This window comes from Podarcis muralis, chromosome 11, assembly GCF_964188315.1.
Source record: "Podarcis muralis chromosome 11, rPodMur119.hap1.1, whole genome shotgun sequence".
NCBI classification, from domain to species: Eukaryota; Metazoa; Chordata; class Lepidosauria; order Squamata; family Lacertidae; genus Podarcis; species Podarcis muralis.
This window is the reverse complement of record NC_135665.1, coordinates 4192723-4211779: the sequence shown is the minus strand read 5'-3', so window position 1 is coordinate 4211779 and position 19057 is coordinate 4192723. Positions and strand designations below refer to the sequence as shown.

The 19057-nt window shown below is 42.5% G+C and overlaps 2 protein-coding genes across 5 annotated transcripts in view; one reads left to right on the top strand and one right to left on the bottom strand.

Moving 5' to 3' along the window:
* The first annotated feature begins 397 nt into the window (after nucleotides 1-397).
* On the top strand, nucleotides 398-7689 carry RFK (riboflavin kinase). Its single transcript, XM_028748886.2, has 4 exons — nucleotides 398-642; nucleotides 2652-2803; nucleotides 3625-3727; nucleotides 5050-7689. The coding sequence occupies exons 1-4, from the start codon at nucleotides 561-563 to the stop codon at nucleotides 5181-5183; spliced, it is 471 nt and encodes a 156-aa protein (XP_028604719.1). The 5' UTR covers nucleotides 398-560; the 3' UTR covers nucleotides 5184-7689.
* A 6005-nt stretch (nucleotides 7690-13694) lies between these two features.
* PCSK5 (proprotein convertase subtilisin/kexin type 5) overlaps nucleotides 13695-19057 on the bottom strand; it is a 244994-nt gene continuing 239631 nt past the window's right edge. For all 4 annotated transcript variants that reach the window (XM_077935976.1, XM_077935978.1, XM_077935977.1 and 1 more), the window contains 3 exons: nucleotides 18007-18107; nucleotides 16457-16643; nucleotides 13695-15787 (listed from right to left, as the gene is read on the bottom strand). In XM_077935976.1, coding sequence (XP_077792102.1) covers nucleotides 15375-15787; nucleotides 16457-16643; nucleotides 18007-18107 — 701 coding nt within the window. In that variant the 3' untranslated portion in view covers nucleotides 13695-15374. The remainder of the gene's footprint in view (nucleotides 15788-16456; nucleotides 16644-18006; nucleotides 18108-19057) is intronic.

The following is a 19057-nucleotide window of genomic DNA, read 5'->3' as shown; positions in this document are numbered from 1 at the left end:
CTCCAGGGCTCCTTCCGAGCAGAAGAATAAAGCGTTTAGTACATCAGCATTTGCTGCGGCGGAAGGGGGTCGCGATCACTACTGGGGTTGACACGCGTCCGCGAATGCAGACGAGACGAGCCCCGCCGGCCCACGAGGCAGCTTCTCCTTCCAGGATTCCTCGCGCGCCGCTCGCGGAGGGGCTTCTGGCTGCTGGCCGGCCCCGCGCAGGCGCAGAGGCGCTCCTTCCGCCGTCACTCCTCCTCCCTCCCCACAGAACCGGAGCGGGGAGAGCGGTGGCTCCGCCCACCAGGGGGCGGGCTCGAGGCCGCGAGAGCTGGAACTTTCCAGCGGCGCTTCGCCCCCGCCTCCTGTGACGCCGCGCGAGGCCCCGCCCCTTCCGTGCCGGCACAGCAGACCGAGCTCGCCGGCCGCCGCGCGCACCTGCCCGCCCGCCTGCCTGGTCGCCTCGTCCCGCTCTCTCCTCGCCGCGGAAAGCCTTCTCGCCCGCCTGCTGCTTCTGCCTCGGGGCCGGAGGGGCCTGGGCCGTGGCCTCGCGGGGCTTCTTCTCTCGGCTGGCCATGAAGAGCCTGCCGTACTTCTGCCGCGGGGAGGTGGTGCGCGGCTTCGGCCGGGGCTCCAAGGAGCTGGGCATCCCCACAGGTGAGCGCGGCGGCGGCGGAGGGGCGGCCCTCGGGGCCTTTCCCGGAGGGAGGCAGGGAGAGAGCCGGGCCTCCCTCCCTCCCTCCGGGTGGCGGGTTTCGGTTTCGTTCCGCCCACCAGACGCTGCTTCTGCCGCGGCGCCAGAGACCTTTGAATGCCCAGAGTCCTCGCCTGCCGAGTGTCCCGGGAAAATATCCGCGACCTGTTTAACCGGGATGTTGTAAGGAGAGAGAATCTGATACCGAAACCGGCTCCTTGTGCAGGAATGCGGGACCGTGTTCCCGACGGCATAACGAAGAAGAGGCAGCAGGGAGCCAAGTAGATAAATAAATAGAACAAAATCACCCTCTGCTGGTGGATCAATAGCTTTGGAAAAATCTGATTTAGAGGGGAAATGGGATATAAATGTAGCTGCTGCTTTCAGTATATACCGTAATTTGATCTAAAACCGAATTTAGCATTAATGTTAAACTGATGCAATTGTGGGAAGTTAATATTTATCATCCAAACAGCAGGGACTTTTATATTATGGAGAAATAGTGTTTTGTCGACCAAATGCCAACTGCATTTTGCATGATTTTGGGCACCATCCTACCCTTACCTGTAAGCCAGATGAGTGACCTCTGGAAACAGAACAGGTGCTGCTCCACTGGAGACGGAAGCCCCCTTGGGAAGTCAGCTGGGCCTCCCGCAGCCAGTGGCTTAGCCAGGGTGGGCCGCACTGCCAAAACTATGTCCCTCTCAATTCCCTCCACCTGTGACACAGTGTGTAGGTGGTGGCCCAGCCCTGTCTGCAAAAGCAGCACAGAGCTGGAGTCCGAGCCACTGCATTCCTGTGGGGCACCCTCCTGCTGGAGGGAGGTGGTGGGCAGATGCCAGCCCCTTGTTGCTTTTGTGGGCGGTGCACTGCAGACCCCACATGGCTTGTGGGGCCAGCATGTGCCAGTTGCGTCCTTCTCGGCCACCCTGTGGTGTCTGGCGCGTTCTGCAAGCCCAGCCCTGGGCTGTGGTGCTTTGGGGGGGTGATGCACTGGGCTCTGGGGTGCCTGGACCTGTCTGGAACCATGGGCTCTGATATGCCACCCCAAGGTAAGTGCCACCTAGGGTGCCCTGCCCCCCAGCTATGCTACTGCCCACAGCAAGTATTGCTGGCTAGTAGAGTAGAGGGAAATGGGGTGTGCTGAGAATAGCATGGAAATGCCACATCCTTTGTCCCTTCATTTCCCAGATACGTCTCACGTACGGGCACCAGTCCTAGACTTGGCATAGCTAATTCACTCTCATTGCAGACAGTAAATGAGAGGATAAATTAAAAGCTGCCTCAGCCTCCACCCTGTCCATGGTGAAAAGTCAGGGCGGCAGATGTGGCAGTTGCTACTCCAGTGCATCTCTCCCTTCCATCAGTGTAAAAGTAGGATTGATGGACGTTATTCCTACCCACCTCATTTTATTCTCACAGGTAGGCTAGGCTGAGCGCTAGCGAGTGTCTTGTGGCCACTCACTGAACTAAAGTTCTCCTAGTTTAATTTGATGCACTAACCACTCTGCACCAAGTTGACTGTCAGGTCTTAACCTACAGTCTTGAAAATTTTGTGGAGGATTGTAGCCCTTGTCTTAAAATAAGTTAGCTTGCTTAGTGGTTTTGCAGACGTACAGAGAAAAATTTTGCATCTCTAAAGAAATAGAAGTACTAGAGGGTTTTGGATTATTGTTTTGTGCAGTATAACAGTATAGCCGTTTTTTTTCTAGCAACCAATTACTATACACAATTGTTTCGCAAACCATGACTTGATAAAGAATTGATTTAAATGCCATCTTTCTTGGTGACTAAAAACACGGGCTAAAACTAGGACAATCAGAGCCCAACCTTGATCTGGATTCTAATCATGTACCATCTAAATAGGAATACCAAGTTAACTGAACTGACCTGGGGCATCGTCCTTTTCCTATCGTTTATGAAATGTTTTAATGTAATTGTTTAATGTAATTGTTTCATTTATATTTTTCAGCTAACTTTTCTGAGGAAGTGGTTGATAGCTTTCCATCTGATATATCTACTGGCATATACTATGGCTGGGCTTCTGTTGGAAATGGAGATGTGCATAAAATGGTTGCGAGCATAGGCTGGAATCCATATTATAAGAATGTTAAAAAATCAGTGGTAAGAACATTATATTTTATCTAGCTTATGAGAAAACCAATGTACTTTCAGTTGGAACAGTTTCAGAGAATATTCCTTGATAATATCAGAGCTGATCTGAAAGCATTAAGGTCTGCATGCTGCTATGCTCACAATTAAGGAGTTTTCAATAATAATAATAATAATAATAATAATAATAATAATAATAATAATAGCATGGGGGGGGAGTCCCCTTCTTCTTTATAGGAAATAGATTTCCTATTTCTGATCCTTGATGACAGATCAAATACTGATATTTAACACTTTAAACTAAAATTGGGATACATGTATTGGCTGTGACAGAATGCTTCTTATCCTGAGATCAATGGTAGTTACTTTTAAATTCTCCAGGAACCCAGGTGTATGCCTGCACTTACACATTCTGTTATGTGCTTCATCAGAACTAGTTTGGCTGGAAGCTGTGTTAGCTCATGAGGAAGTGCTCACTGAACTGAAGGAGATACACAGTTGCTATTTCAAACTGATTTCACGTGAAAGGCTAATATATTAGAAGGGTAGGTAGAAATAAAATGGTACGGGAAAGTTAGTAGAAGTAAACTGTTGTGTGAAAGTGCAACAGGAACATATTCAAAGGACTAGCAACCTTAAAGGGTTCTGCCTCTATTGCACTTTATTGTTACATGCGTAGCACCTAGAAAGGGGTTTTTGTTTGTTTTGAAAGTGTGAACTGCAGTATAGTGTGAAAACTGTACTCTGCCTTCTATAGTATGTAATATCTGGCCATTAGGATTGCTAAATTCTCAATCAAGCCTATATATTAAATTACGAAACTGTTGTTCTAGGAAACACACATCATTCACACCTTCGCAGGAGACTTCTATGGAGAAATACTTAGCATAATTATTGTTGGATACATAAGACCAGAAAAAAACTTCAGTTCTTTAGGTAAGTCCTAAGTACCTTTTGTAACCACTGTCAGTGTAGCTATAGCAGTATTTATTTATTTATTTATTTATTTATTTATTTATTTATTTAAATTATTTACTGTACTTATATACCAACTTTCTGCTGAGGGACCCAAGGTGGGGGCACAGTCCAACTAGGGCAGCCCCAATGTTGTCTTTGCCTGCCGCCCTTGTTCTCTTTTTCCTTCTCAATACATCCTCTCATGGGAATGACACCTGTAACAAGCTAGATATCCCTTTGTCAAGCTGCCCAGACATTAACTATTATTATTTAGTAGCTTCTTTTTTGAGTGAGGTGGGAAAACTGTATTTTGGAGTTTCCTATATCAAGATACATGTGTCCCCCCTTTTCCCCAGCTAACTAGACATTTCCAGGATGCAGTTGTGTATTGTTTGTATGTCCTTGTATGTTCTCCCTGTGTACTGCCAATGCGTTTTATAACACAGGGTTATATAAAGGCAACCGTCTTAATAGGAAATGTATTTACTCTCAATATGGTGTAGATTTCTTGGAGGATAGGTGGGAACAGAATGTAAACTTACATTTACAGTAACAGCCTGGTAGATCTCAATTTGGCACAAAACAGAGAAATGTAATACCAAATCATGCCTTTCTCTTTTGCAAACTATAGATTGTGCAAACCATACTTTAAAACATTGAGTCAGTTGTAGTTTCCAGTTTGGGGTTTTTTTCTTTATATTTTGTCTGAATTTAGTCAAACTTAGTAGATGTACTAAGGTTCTTGGATGGTTGTCATCAAGGCAAAGACCAGATCCTGTATAGCTTAGCAAGGTGGCTGCATCATGTGCCTTGAGACACTAGCTCGTCCAATATGGATGTAATGGCAGCTGGTTTGCTGTGCAAGAGAAACACTGTGACAAGTCTGATGCTTGTCCATGTACAGTCATACCTCTTATTACGTTTGCTTCAGGTTGAATCTTTTCAGGTTGTGTCCCGCGGCGAGCCGGAAGTAACGGAACGGGTTACTTCCGGGTTTCGCCGCATGCACAAACGCTCAGAATGACGTCACACGCAGATGCGGCGAATTGCGATGCGCAGACGCGGGTTGCGTTCTGCTCATGATGCAAACGGGGCTCCAGAACGGATCCCGTTCGCATCCAGAGGTACCACTGTAATGCCAAACTGGTTTGCTTGCTGTGTCTGAACCAATATTGAGTCTGCCCCTTATCTGTGATAAAGTACCTTTGATACTTTTGAAGAAGGCTTTTAAGAATGTTTTCTGAATCTTTTATTCAGAATTAGTCTGTGAAATGGTATCAACTTCTTTTCATTTTATACAGATGCACTAATAGCAGCTATTCAAGATGACATTGAAGAAGCTAAGAAAAAACTAGACTTGCCAGAACACCAGAAATTAAAAGAAGACAACTTCTTCCACACTACTACTGTTACCAACATAGTTAATGGTCATTGAGTGATGCCACTCCTTAATTTTCACTGTATATTGCACTAATTTTAGTGGCTGTCCTTTAGAGAAAAAAAATCTGTAACCAGTATTCCTGTGGTTTAAGATTTCTGCTTGTATTGGTATTGAATTAAAATAGTTAGGCAAAAGTAACTTTTATTAGTCTACATATTATAATGACAAGTTAGGAAAAAGGTTTCACCATACCCAGGGCAATGTGTACACACTGTTACTATTACTAGGTCATCCAAGGCTCAGAAACAGTTTTCTTAATGTTGACTGGTAATTTGTAAATGTTTCTAATGATGGTTAGCTAATCTTTAAATGAGCATCCTTTTCTGATTTTAAAGGTCAGAGCAATCATGCCAGACGCTCTTGTTGTGAGGGAAATACAATGGTAAAGTAGACTTCTCTTTTGGATACTTGGTTTTTATTTGGTACATAATTGAAAATGGCATCCAGAGGAAAACTAGTCACATTTCAGGATTTATGTTGTGCCATTGATTTTAATGAGACTTCAAAACAGCATTTTTATATACTTACAATAGAGTTTGTCTACTGTACTTGATTCTCAAATAGGGTGCAAAGACCCTGGTTTCCAGAGAAGCATTTGAAACCAGATAAATCAGAAACTTTTAAATAGCAAATATTCTTTTCTTTATTGTAGAATGATTAAAAACACATTTCAGTCTTTGTCTCACCATATCTATGCCCAACGTAACTTTTACAAAATGGATTCTAAAATAAATGGAGATTTCAGTGATGAATTTAGCTTACATAGAAGATGTATGGGGCTTCCTTTGCTGCTATATAAATTTAGCAGTTGCCTCTTGGTGAAATGTCTGTGCATAAGCACTCATTAGCTACATTGCCTGGTTGTGGATTAAATATGGTATAGCTTTGATTTATGACTTGCATAATATATGACTTGCCTACAACGTTAGTGATATACACAGGGTGGAAAGCAAGAGGGATTGGCCTAAGCAACTTTCAGCTTTTGTAGAAACCTAATTGATATCAGAATTGTGTCTAATTCTGATTCTATGTTAAACCTTTTAGAAGTACACATAGTATACTTCTAAATTTTTGAAGCCTTTTATGTTAAACATGACCAAAGTCCTACAATGAAATGTTAGACTGCTTAGAAAAAATGTGTTGGAATGTAAACTTTTGGGCATTTGTGCAGTCCCAGAAAGAGCCTAATTTTAAGAATAATGTGATATAATTGTAGGGAGCTAAATACACAGCAGTTTTCACATGGTTAAAACATTGTGGGCAGTGAAATTGCAGTGGGAAGTCCTGCTATGAATCTGTGTTGAAGACCTACAAATGAGTATGCAAACTGAATGTGCATTTGAAGATCATACTTTTTCCAGAGTTCACATGCACACAGGTTGGAAATAAATGCAGGGCTTGTCATTGTGATCTTGTTTGCCTCCTATGTGTTTATTGTATCTTTTTGTGGGAAAAGTGCTTGTATATTTCAGAATTTTCCCATTGTGTTGATTTGCAAAGAAACCTCTAGTCTCCCTTTGTCGTTGTTGAAATGTTCCTATATCCATATCTGAATGATGTAGTTAAGTTTAAATATTCTGGTTTTATTCAACTAACTTTTACACAAAGTACACCCATTGAAATGAATGGCTATAACTAACTTGGGTCCATTAAGTTGCAGTCCATCTATCCTGAGTAAAAGTTAGTTGAATACTAAGTTAGTTTTTAGTAACATGTCCACTATTCTCTCTCCCCCCCCCCCGCCGCCCATGTCCAAACAATTAGGCTTTCCTCATTTTTAATATATTAGATATTTATGATTTGGGTTTCCACTGACTTGCAAGTTCTCTGTGTGCCAGGTAATGTGTATGTTCTAGCATGCAGTTAGCAGGCCTGTAGCAGCATGTTTCTGCTTCTTCCAGCTTCAGGGTTGAGCAGCACAAAATTAGGTGGACTTAGAGCCAGAAAAAGCGCTTCTTCCTACTACAAAGTTCTGTAGTGCCACATGGAAAAGTCCCCTCTCTGGCTCAGGAGAGGGAAAGGAGATGCCATGCCAAGCTGAGCTATTGCTTCTGGAAAATAGGTTTGTGGAAGCTTACCCCACAATAATTTAAATGTTAGCAGTTGGAAGTAAGCATTCTGTCTGACGGAGGTGATAACATAAGCTTAATGGTCTGAGGTCTTGATAATGTTGCTACCTATGATTGTTTACCATTTGTGTTGTCTTTAGAAATGAGTGCCTTCTGGAAGGGTTTATGAATCTTGAACATTTGAATTTGAATGAAGAGAATGTAGTCACAGAGCACTTTAATTTTGTGAAAAACTGCACTATAAAGTATGAACAAGAAAAATGTTCATTGTTCAGTCCAGATAAAAATACATGAGTGTATGAAATCATTTATTGAATTCTATCTTTTTATATACCTGTATTTAAGATGATTCATTTTAAATATACCACTGTAATTTTATTAAGGGTTTTATTTTTCTACTCATTTCAACAAATAAAAGTATGGAAAATGTGTATATGTACACATTCAGTTTGTCATACTTGATGTACAAAGAATACAGAATAACATGCCTACTTTGTCCACATCTGGCACTTCACATGCATTACATTGGGGTAGCAGTTTGCACTAACTGCTGTATTTTTCCATGTATAAGACCATGTTTTTTGCTAAATATTTTTGGTCAAAAATTGGGGGTTGTCTTATACACAGATGGTGAATGCACAGGGGTTCAGGCTCTGGTGTGGGCAGTCTTGGCTCAGGCTCTGGCCCGATTTCTTAATTTTGGGTTCAAAAAACTGGGTTGTCTTATACATGGGGGTGTCTCATACACGGAAAATATGGTATTGTTTACTGCACAATTTATGACAATGTGTTTATTTATGCTATTATGTGTGAAATGTGTACTGCTCCTGATCTGCTTTAATTGAGCAATGAGAGATTATTTGCTTTGGGACTACAGATTCTGTCAAATATTTACAAAACTGATTAAAAAGTATGCTCCACTTCATCCTTCACTAGCAAGTACAAAGTATAGTTAGCAACAAGGCTGTGGTCCAAATGTTATCTATTTATTTAAAAACATGTAATGTGAACAGAAATACCTATTAGCTAAAACGGCACTAAAGCCTTTCTCCAACTCTTTACTTGTTGCCTTTAATCATGGAGACTAATAATTGCCCTATTAAAAAGAAAGAAAAATACAAAGCCTATGCCTGGGTAAGTATGCAAGAATGTTTACGCTTTCTCTCATAGCTGCATATTGAAGTATAGACCTATCACATCTATGCAGGGGCTACTTTTGGGTGCCAAGTGCATTGGTGGGGAGCAGTGAGACCATGGAGAGCCAGACCCAACCTCACAAGGAGGAGCATGAAATGCTTCCTTCATGGGAACAGGAATTCTGGTGGCCTGGGCCTCTGGTACCATGAAGAAAGCCAACATGCATTGCAGCTAGTCATTGTAGCTAGAAAATGCTGCCAGTGTGCCCATTGTCAAGGGAATGGAGCTGGTCCCATGCAGTCCCACCAACTCCTTCATGCTTTTAGTAACTAATGCTTAACGATTTAAGAAGAGCTTCCGTTCTTATCTAAACTTCAGAGTATTCTGTGAACTCTTCAGGGAAAAATGTGGGCAATAAATTAGGTCATTCCCTCCCCGACCAAGGAGATTCACCGAGTAACTTTTATTGGTCACTACCTTTCCAATATTAAACAAAAGTAGGCAGCAGTTTTTATGCTTGCATTATCTACAAAATAAATGTGCAAGTAACACATTAAAGGTATCAGAGTATCTTGTCCAACTTTCTGGATGACATAAAACATGGACATTTGCAAGCTTTCATAGAAAAATAATTCCAGTGGCAGCTTTCTGGCAGAGCTGTGTGTGTAATGAGGCAATCCAATATCAAATATTTCAATGCCATTAGATTAATTTACTGTTTACAGCAGTCTGAACTGTTGGAATTCTTTAAAGATTCAATTTATCTTAAAGATACAACTACTAGCTAAAAGTTCAAACTAGGTATTCTGTCATGAATAAGCGCAGCAACCTAGAAAATGTTGCTAACTAGTCATACACGTTTGCAGAGACTTCAATTGGATTACTCAAGAACTTTGTTAATAAAACGATGGTTTTCTCAGTACCCAAAAAGTATGTTGGGAATAATTGGCATAAGTCTCTTGTTCTCCAAAGGTTTTCTTTTTGCTAGTATTACATAAGTCCTTTGTATGCTTTGTCCTCATGCCACCTTTTTAAACAATTCCATCTGTCAAAGGAAGTATATGCCTGTTTTTACTAATATTTCCTTACTTGCGAAATATGCTGGAACTGCAGTATCTGCTATTGGAAACTGACATTTAATATTTGAGGCATTCTTTTTTTTAAAAAAGACTCCTTTCATAGGCATATGCAGCACATTTCATTAGGGTAGGGACTTTGGGAATTGAAACACAATTCTGACTATGAAGCCCAATAATGTCAGAGTGAGCACAAGGCAGAAGATCACAGACTAAGATGCATGCACACACAAAGATGGGGGGGGGGATAAAAAGAAGAGGTGGAGACACAAGCGTGCCCACAAGCCCACCCCACACCTATTCTCTCCCCCCCCCCCCAGCCACTACTTACACTTCATGACTTTCCACACACTGCACACCTGGAGAACAAGCTCTCCATTGCTGCTGGCAGTGCTGCTGCTACTCCTGTCACACACGCAAAACAGAGCCAGCCAAGATGGCACGGCTGTACTCTGACCGTGTCTCCAAATATGAGTAAAATGCTGAGGCCACAGCCTCATTTTTCTTGCAACATTAAGGTGTGCCTGTACATACCTGGTGCAATTCATAGCCTATAACTCATTTAGAGTTTAAGAAAACTCAAGTGATTTGATAATTGCACGGGTTAATTTTACTCTTCCCCAGTACTGGTCATCTTCCTGTATCTGCCATTCAGCATCTTTTACAGCAAGCCAAAAAAAGAAATTTTCCCCAATAGCCATTCATAGGAAAGAGTAGGGCTAGTAAGGGCCGCATAGTTTAAAGTCATTATTTTTTTAAATTATCAATTATATTCTGCAGTAAACTATTTGTTTGAACAAGCCATTTATTTTTATTGTCTGCTATTTACAAGGAGGGTGTTGCAGAAAGGAACCCCAAAAGTAACCTAGCCCAACCCCCTGCAGTGCAGGAATCTCAACTGAAGCATCCAGGACAGATGGCCACCCAACCTCTGCTTAAAATCCTCTAATGGAGGAAAATCCACCACCTTCCAAGGGAGTCCATTCCACTGTCAAACAGCTCTTACCATCAGAAAGGTCTTTCTGATGTTTAGTTGGAATCTCCTTTCTTGTCATTTGAAGCCATTGGTTCAAGTCCTACCCTCCAGAGCAGGAGAAAACAGACTTGCTGCCTCTTCCAGGTGACAGCCCTTGAGTTATTGGAAGATGGCTATTATATCTCCTCCTGTTTAAAGTAGGCAGGTGTTTGCTTACCTCCTCTCTTCCTATCCTGGGCTGCAGGTTCCTCTTTACATCATTTATCCTGTTATCACCAGGTTGGGCATCACTTTCCTTTTGGGTGAAGACCAGAGGCAAAGTAGGTGTTGAGTAGTTCCACCTTCTCTTTGTCACCAAATAGCCATTGTCTCCACACAATGCACTTACCACTTGTTTGCTCTTCCTCTTGCTTTGAACATAGCTGAATAAACCTTTTAAAACTATTTTTAACCTGTCTTGTAAGCCTGAGCTCATTCTGAACTGCCTGACTTTCACCCTACAACTGAGCCTGCCTGACTTTCACCCTACAACTGTTGGCTACTTGTGTATACTCCTTTGTGATTTCCCCTTCCTTCCATTTCTTACACACGCCCTTCTTAAATCTTAGCTCATCTGTAAGCTCCATATGCAACTACACCAGCTTCCTTAGATGCCCCCCTCTTGTTGGTATTTGAGTCTTCAATATTTCACCTTTAAGAAACTCCCATCCATCTTGGACTCCCTTCTCCCAGAGTATTTCTGGCCATGGGATCTCCCCCAGTAGCTCGTTAAGCTTTTAGAAATTGGCCTCCCAGAGTGCCTGTCTGACTGCACTCAGCTTTCCCTTTCCTCTGTATCATGAAATGCAGAAGGACATGATAACTTCCTCCCAAGGTTCCCAACACTTCCACTTTGACAGTCAGTTCCTCCGTGTTGATGAGGACCAGGTCTAAGATAGATGATCCTCTTGTTTCTTCCACCTTCTGGAAAATGAAATTGTCAGCAAGACAATTGAGGATTTTTTTCCTGAAAACAAAGTCTGGATCCAACCCCATAGTCATATATGTATTCTGTACCCTAGGCATGTTGTATTAATATCAAAATGTATCATAATAAGCATTATTTTGATTAAGAAATAAAAAGACAATTCTGATACAGAGTGAGGGATTCAAGTAATCTCTCTGTCCTGCAAGACTGCGTCCTTCTGCGTTATTTCAGTGCAAAATAAATTGTAAATATGGGTTCTTTTTCTTCCCTCCAGTTTTAGTATAATACACAAATGTTTTTAGTTGAACTGTGTAATGCTTACAATACAATCTAATCAGCATACTTCTATATAAATATTTTTTTAATCTGCTGTCATAGGCATGACAGGTTTAGTGCTTGAATTACAAGTGAAGAAATCTTGCATTCCTTAATGATACTGTTTCATTTTTGCATTCCATTCATTTAATTTATGTTTTGGTGCAATGTTAGGCACTCCTCTTCCTATCATCATGAGCCATACAATTAATAAGAGAAGTGGAACGATTAATTCCCTTGCATTTAAAACGGTAAAGGTACCCCTGCCCGTACGGGCCAGTCTTGACAGACTCTAGGGTTGTGCGCTCATCTCACTCTAGAGGCCGGGAGCCAGCGCTGTCCGCAGACACTTCCGGGTCACGTGGCTAGCGTGAAGACGCTGCTCCGGCGAACCGGCACCAGAGCAGCACACAGAAACGCCGTTTACCTTCCCGCTATCAAGCGGTACCTATTATCTACTTGCACTTAAGAGTGCTTTCGAACTGCTAGGTGGGCAGGAGCTGGGACCGAACGACAGGAGCCTCACCCCGCCGCGGGGATTCGAACCGCCAACCATGCGATCAACAAGTCCTAGGCGCTGAGGTTTTACCCACAGCGCCGCCCGCGTCCCTTCCCTTGCATTTAAGTGCCATTAAAAAACAACCAGTTCTGCACAATCTTTTAAGGAACCAAAAGACAGTACTTTTTGTCCAATTTATAGGGTTTTTCCCCAGATGAAGTGTGCCAGTCTGTAGCCTGGGAAACAATCAAATACATAATTTCCAATATCAGAGTGTTTAAAGAGTTATGCAAAAAAAATTAGATTTATTGTAACGTTAGCTTTGTTCCATTTGTGGCAGACATGGGCAGAAACTTCCAGGTTAGGTTATTTCAACACATTATATGTAGGGCTGCCTTTGAAGATGCTTTGGAAACTTCAACTGGTGCAGAATTTGGCAGCCAGGTTGATCACAGGGGCAAGATGGGTTGAGCATATAATGCCAATTCTGTCCCAACTGCACTGGCTACCAATTAGTTCCCGGGCCCAATTCCAAGTGCTGGTTTTGACTTATAAAGACTTAAATGGCTCAGGACCACAATACCTCAAAGACTGCCTCTTCCCATATGAACCTACCTGGACCCTGCAATCATCAACAGAGGCACTTCTCTGTGTGCTTCCTTCACAAGAGGCCCAGAGGGGAGCAACACAAGAACAGGCCTTTTCTGCAGTGGCTCCCCATTTGTGGAATGCTCTCCCCAGGGAGATTTGGCTGGTGCCTACATTATGTACCCATGTGGTGTAGTGGTTAGGAGTGGTAGACTCGTAATCTGGTGAACAGGGTTTGATTCCCTGCTCTTCCACCTGCAGCTGCTGGGTGACCTTGGGCCAGTCACACTTCTCTGAAGTCTCTCAGTCTCACCCCACAGAGTGCTTGTTGTAGGGGAGGAAGGGAAAGGAGAATGTGAGCCGCTTTGAGACTCCTTCGGGTAGTGATAAAGCGGGATATCAAATCCAAACTCTTATACCTTCAGGTGCCAGGCCTTTGGCTGATTGACACCTGATGCAGACTCTCTAAGAGTCCCTACTTTCCAGGGGTGTCCAGGGGTGATTTAAAGAAGCCATCTGATTTCTCATTTGATCCCAGAATGTCCCACTTTTCCTTACGATGTCTCTATTTTCATTGGAGAAATATTGGAGGGTATGGAGTTATCTGACGCCGAGCCGTTTGAAGGCAATCCTGTTATATATGTTGGAAGCTGCCCAGAGTGGCTGGGGCAACCCAGTAAGATGTGTGGGGTATAAATGGTAAGATTATCTTTATGGAATGGGATGTCCCTATTTTCATCAGAGAAATGTTGGAGGGTATGCTGATGCCCTTTTAAATGTGTTCGTGGTTCGTGTTTTTATTTTGTTCTTGTATTTTTTATCTATTTTGTGTTTTTATCTTGTATTTTTATGTTGTGAACCACCCAGAGATCTACAGATGAAGGACATTATACAAATTTAATAAATAAAAATGAACATTTACACAGAATGGTATTTGCAGCAACTTCCATGAGAAATGCACTTTAATGCATACTAGGAAACATTAAAAAGCCGAGAGACCTAATAAATTTGGTGGCAATATACCCTGAAAATGGAGAGTAGTGAGAGATAAATCCATCACAAAATGAATTTCAGTGCAAACTATAATCCACCGCAGCAAGTAATATCATGAAAGCTCATTCCAGTATGGTTAACTATTTAAATATAAATACATCTCTCTTAATAACAGTACATAATTTAACAGATTGGCAAGATATTTGGGGCTAATGGCATGATTAACATACTTGTGTGTAATTGCTTGATGACTCCCAGATGAATGTATTCTACTTCATCTCAATTAAAAGTGAAATAGCAGGAAGTGACCTGAAAGCTTTGTCTGTGCTGCAGATTAGTGACACCAGCCATCAAATTAGGAACATGCATGTATGAATTGGAACTTTTGTCTGACCTGTTTCTTTTACATTTGTATCATAGCGGGATGAATGGGATGACTTTTGACTCATGTGGAATAACCCAAAAGATAGAGCCATAGAGTGACACCCACATGTAAGGCCTCCCTCCCTTCCTCTAGACTGTCCCGGAGGGTTGCAGGGGGGGGGGGGGCTCCTGGAGCAGATTGGAGGGCCCAGGAAGCAGCAGGAAGGAGAGGAATGGGTGTTCCTGTCATGTCTGTTGGTGCCATATCAAGTCATGGCCACAGTTATGTAGCGGCTGCATAAGAGCAACGCATTATCGAATCTAAACCCCAATATTCCCAACAAAACAGTGAAAACAAAGAGCACAGGCTATGGGTGGGGAAGCTGAACCTTATATTGCATTGAAGCATGCATATTTATTGGATGGAATTCAATGTTGTGCTATGTTGAATGTCCCATCTGCAGAAGCATATCAGCTTGCCAGATGGAATGATTCCTCCTTCCCCACAGTTCTGGGTATTCTCCTGAGCACGACAGGGAATTTCAGGGGACAATGGGGCACATAGGCAGAGAAGGGAAGGAAGCCTTGTTGAGCACATGGACGCCTTTGACCAGGGGTTCTGCTGCCAGGGTTCTTTATGTGAAATCCCATTGTGTGTGAATGGGGTTGCCAGTCTGCCAGTTGCATATGGAGCTCTGAACCATTGTAACCCATTCCAACTCTTTTTAGCATTGTGTCACACAAAATAAGTAGACTAACAGTGAAGTGAATAAAGATATGTCAAATTAAGAAGACACCAAGTCATTTTGTTCCATGCTTAGAGTGGTGGTCTTCTTAATGAAAGAGGACTATAAGTTGGACATTCAGCTCAGGTGTTTCGTGTACTAGAAATGTATCATGAGCCTTAGGGACAATATAATATAATAATAAGAGAACAGGAGGAAGCAATTATATTCAAACTATATTTGAAAAAATTCTGTGTGGATATAGACAGCCATTTACCAAGGTGCTAATTTAGGGTAGTATACACATAATTACTTGATAAGCTGAATGCCATCTCCTCCTTCAAAGCAGTAAGTATTCCACATCCACCCACACTCACATACAATGGTTGCAAATATATCTATTGTAAATGGCTGTCTGTACCATTCAGGTGAGATTATGAGTGTGCAGGAAAGACAAAGTGACACATAATCTAAAGGTTATCTAAAGGAGTAACTTTCATCATCATACTCCAGTTCATCTACTTCATCATCTTCTAGAAGTCCATATTTAAATTTGCGATAGACTGTGCCATCTTGGCCCATATAAACAATATCATCGTCATCATCGTCGTCATAATCTTCATCCCGGTCCTTGTATTCAATCACTTGATCTTCATAATAACTGGTGCCCTGGTAGTGGTTACTTTTGAGAGAGGCAAGTGCCTTTGCATTATCTCCCAGCTTTTCATATCCACCTTGCTTTACTGGCTTGGGCTTGGCCCGTGATCTTCTCCATATGAAAACAGGAGCTCCAATGGCAAGGAGCAACAAAATGAGTACGGCAACAACCAAAGCTGCAGCTTTGCCTTTCAGTCCCTCTGGCAAGTTAGCGATGCGTAATATACATTCATCTGAAAAACAAAGCCTTCATATATATACACATATATACACACAAGCACACATGCATGCACACGCGTTTTTAAAAGTGGAAATAAATTTTAGGATAAGGATGAAGAACCTTTTCCATCCAGTTTTGAATTCATCACTAACAACTGATTTGTTCATGCACACAAAGAGATAAACACGAATTTCTCTCTTCACACTCACACAAGGCCACCACTGCCAATACTAGTTTTGGTTCCAATCGTAACCCTGCTTGCTTGGGAGTAATCCCTAACTCAATAGGACTTAATTTTGTGTAGGCATAGTTAGGATTGCACAGTTAGTTAGGAACAAACGACACTAGAGAATCTGCAGGTGAATTCTCATTGATAAAACACCTGAAGAAATTTTGAGGTGTATTTGTAGTGTCTGCTGCTAATCCTCTGTGACACAAAGCTTTGTCCATTAACAAAGAGAACCAGTAGGGCACAGGAGTATTGTGTTATGACCAATGCATGTAACAGATGCACCTCTAAGGTGGTAAATCTGGATTTTACCACTGCAGTCTGCTGATTTAATTTCACACTGCAATTCTTCACAGGACTTGGATACAGGAGGGGGAGCGGGAAGGAAGAGAAGAAGGACCATTGTACAAGACCATTAAACATTTCCCATCAACCCTTTCTGCTCATTATTACCTTGCGTTTTACTGCAGTCACAGCACTCCTGAGTTTGCACAAGTTCAGAACTCTTACAGCATGGCACACAACGATTTTCATCCAGGTAGATCTCCATGTTAAGATGGCATTCTGTACAGTTGAAGGGACCAGGCCCCTTACACTGCATGCAAGTGTCATGACATTTTTCACATCTTGCTGGGTACTCCTTAAAGTCAGAAACACAGGAAGAAACTTGGACTTGGACTCTATAAGGCGAAACCTACCATACAATATGAAACTGTCTGGTCCCAAACAAAAAGTGTACATGCACCAGGCCAGGTGGCTTTCCTATAGCCCTTTTAAAAAAGCCAGAATCCTGCTGATAAAGCTAGGAAGAAGGAGCAGGGAGGACTAAATGCAGCTATTGAATAGCCAATCAGAAATATTTCACCTTCAAAAAATCTGCATGTGTGTAGTTCTGCCTGTTGCATGGGCTAGGGAATCATGCACACTGTACCTATTTGTCCAGTTCTTTATCCAGTTCCTTATTCCTTGCAATGCCATCTTGACTGCGAGTCCTGCAAGACCTGCTCCTGCCTTTTCCCATTTGGCTTGGAAGAGCAGAGCCCTGACTGACTCCAGCTACAAAGGTGAAGCTGCTGAACAGACACTTGGGCTGCGGTGTTGTTTACGGTTCTTTTTTGGGGTGGGGGTTGTTGCTGCTGTTTTTTGTATCTTTATTTTCGAACTTGTGATTTATGTGGAAATTGTTCAGTTTGGTTGTGCCTTTTTTAATGTTTTGTTTATTGTTTATTACTACTTTTGTTACATTGTAGTTATGTGTGTTTTTCATGTTGTAAGCTGCTTTGAGCATGGTTTGAACTGTGACAAGGCAGCATACAAATAAAATTATGTATGTATGTATGTATGTACCTGTGCAGAAGCTTATTTACATGCATGTGTTGCATGTAGCTGGATCAGGGCCCCTGATAACCTTGGGAAGCTGGACCATGGGATCAGGCTAGGAATAACTGTTCTTATTTGTTATCACAGAATCACAGAGCTGGAAGGAACCCTGCAGTGCAGGAATCTTTTTGCCCAACATGGGGCTCGATCCTTTAACCCTGAGATTAAGAGTCCCATGCTCTACCAACTGATATTTTGTTTCAGCATGCAAAGATTTGGCCAGCAAGTTCTGCTTGTTAGTGACACAAAGATCTCTTTGCTGCGCTTCTGTCTACCTTAATCATGGTCTTCTCACAATGGGTTGTAGATAGCCAACTAAGTCATACTTAGATATTTTCTAGAAGGACCATTGATGCAGCAAGTCCTTTTATCTGTATTACAGGATTGTACTCTGTTCTTAAATCTAATCTTGCTCCTCCAGTAGTTGCTTCATATATGAGAATAAGCGAGTAGGAAAAAATAGGACAGTGCAATGGGTGCTGGTAATAATTTGTAACAAGGAGAGAACGGGAAGTTAATGTATGGATCGCTTGGTGAAATGTTTCACAATCACCAGTTTAATGTAACAATGCCAGTGTGTGGGTGTGTGTCTGTTTCTCTTTGTCGGTTGGTGTATGAAGTACCTCTGAGGTTTTGTATTCTCCTAGCAAGCATTCTGAGTTGCAGATTCCAGCAGCGAAATGGTAGCTCCATACACAGGATGTGCAGAAGAGAGGTCCTTTCCCTTAAAACAACAAATAAAATCACTTAAAAAAGGTAAGTAATAGAAAACCACCCAACTTGTAGTTCAGTAGTCTTCAGTCTTTGCAGTCCTTTAGGCCAAACAGATAATCGGGAGCTCATTTCATCCTATTGTTTTGTAAGCTGGTGCTGCTCTTGGTGCTGCACCTTAGATCAGGCAGCAACACAGTAGTGTGTCCCGACTCACCAGTTGAAGACCAGTGGTTTTTCATTTAATTAACAAAGTAAATAGAGTAAAATAAGCAGGTTGCAGTGTTTGATCCCTAAAAGCTTAAGCTGATTTTGAAACAAAAACCATTCTAGAGGTATCTTGTCTAGGCTCCAGTTAAATAATTCAACTATTACAATATCAGTTTCAGACACACACACCCTTCCCCTCCATAATTACACTTGGGGAATTGTGGTTGTCTTATCAGCCAGCCCTCGGGTCTGCAGCTGCTGAATGCCAGGTTAGCTCTGAGAAAGACTTCCCTCATCCATGTTCTGATTGTGGGTGAAGAGGCCAGTCTGACCTGTATCACTGAAACCTGGGTGGGTGAGCAGGGTGGAGTTGGTCTCACCCAGCTGTACCTATCTGGGTACTATTATCAGGGCAGACCTGAGGGCCAGGGAGGGGGAGTTGCTGTGCTCTGTAGAAATCCCCCCCCCTCCAGGCTCTCTGTCCACTTGCAGGGGAATCTAGTGTGTGTGTTCCTGGCTTTGGGCAATCAGGATACATTAGCGATTCTGCTGCTGACAGAGCTGGTCTCAGAGGCAGTGCTGAGGACCCCCAGACTGATAGCTTTGGGGTGCTTCAACTTCCATGCCGACATTGCCAAGGCAACTGGTCCTGGGGTGGCTGAGGACTTAATGGTTGCCGCAGTGACTATCGGGCTGCCCCAACATGTCATCAGCCCATGTGACAGGCCACACTCTGCCCTTGTTTTCTTAATT

Bases quoted from the DNA above. Each gene is read 5' to 3' on its own strand.
- RFK (XM_028748886.2), top strand. From the start codon at position 561: ATGAAGAGCCTGCCGTACTTCTGCCGCGGGGAGGTGGTGCGCGGCTTC. The intron at 2,804-3,624 runs GTAAGAACATTA...CTGTTGTTCTAG, and splicing joins AGAATGTTAAAAAATCAGTG to GAAACACACATCATTCACAC. The intron at 3,728-5,049 runs GTAAGTCCTAAG...CATTTTATACAG, and splicing joins AAAAAACTTCAGTTCTTTAG to ATGCACTAATAGCAGCTATT.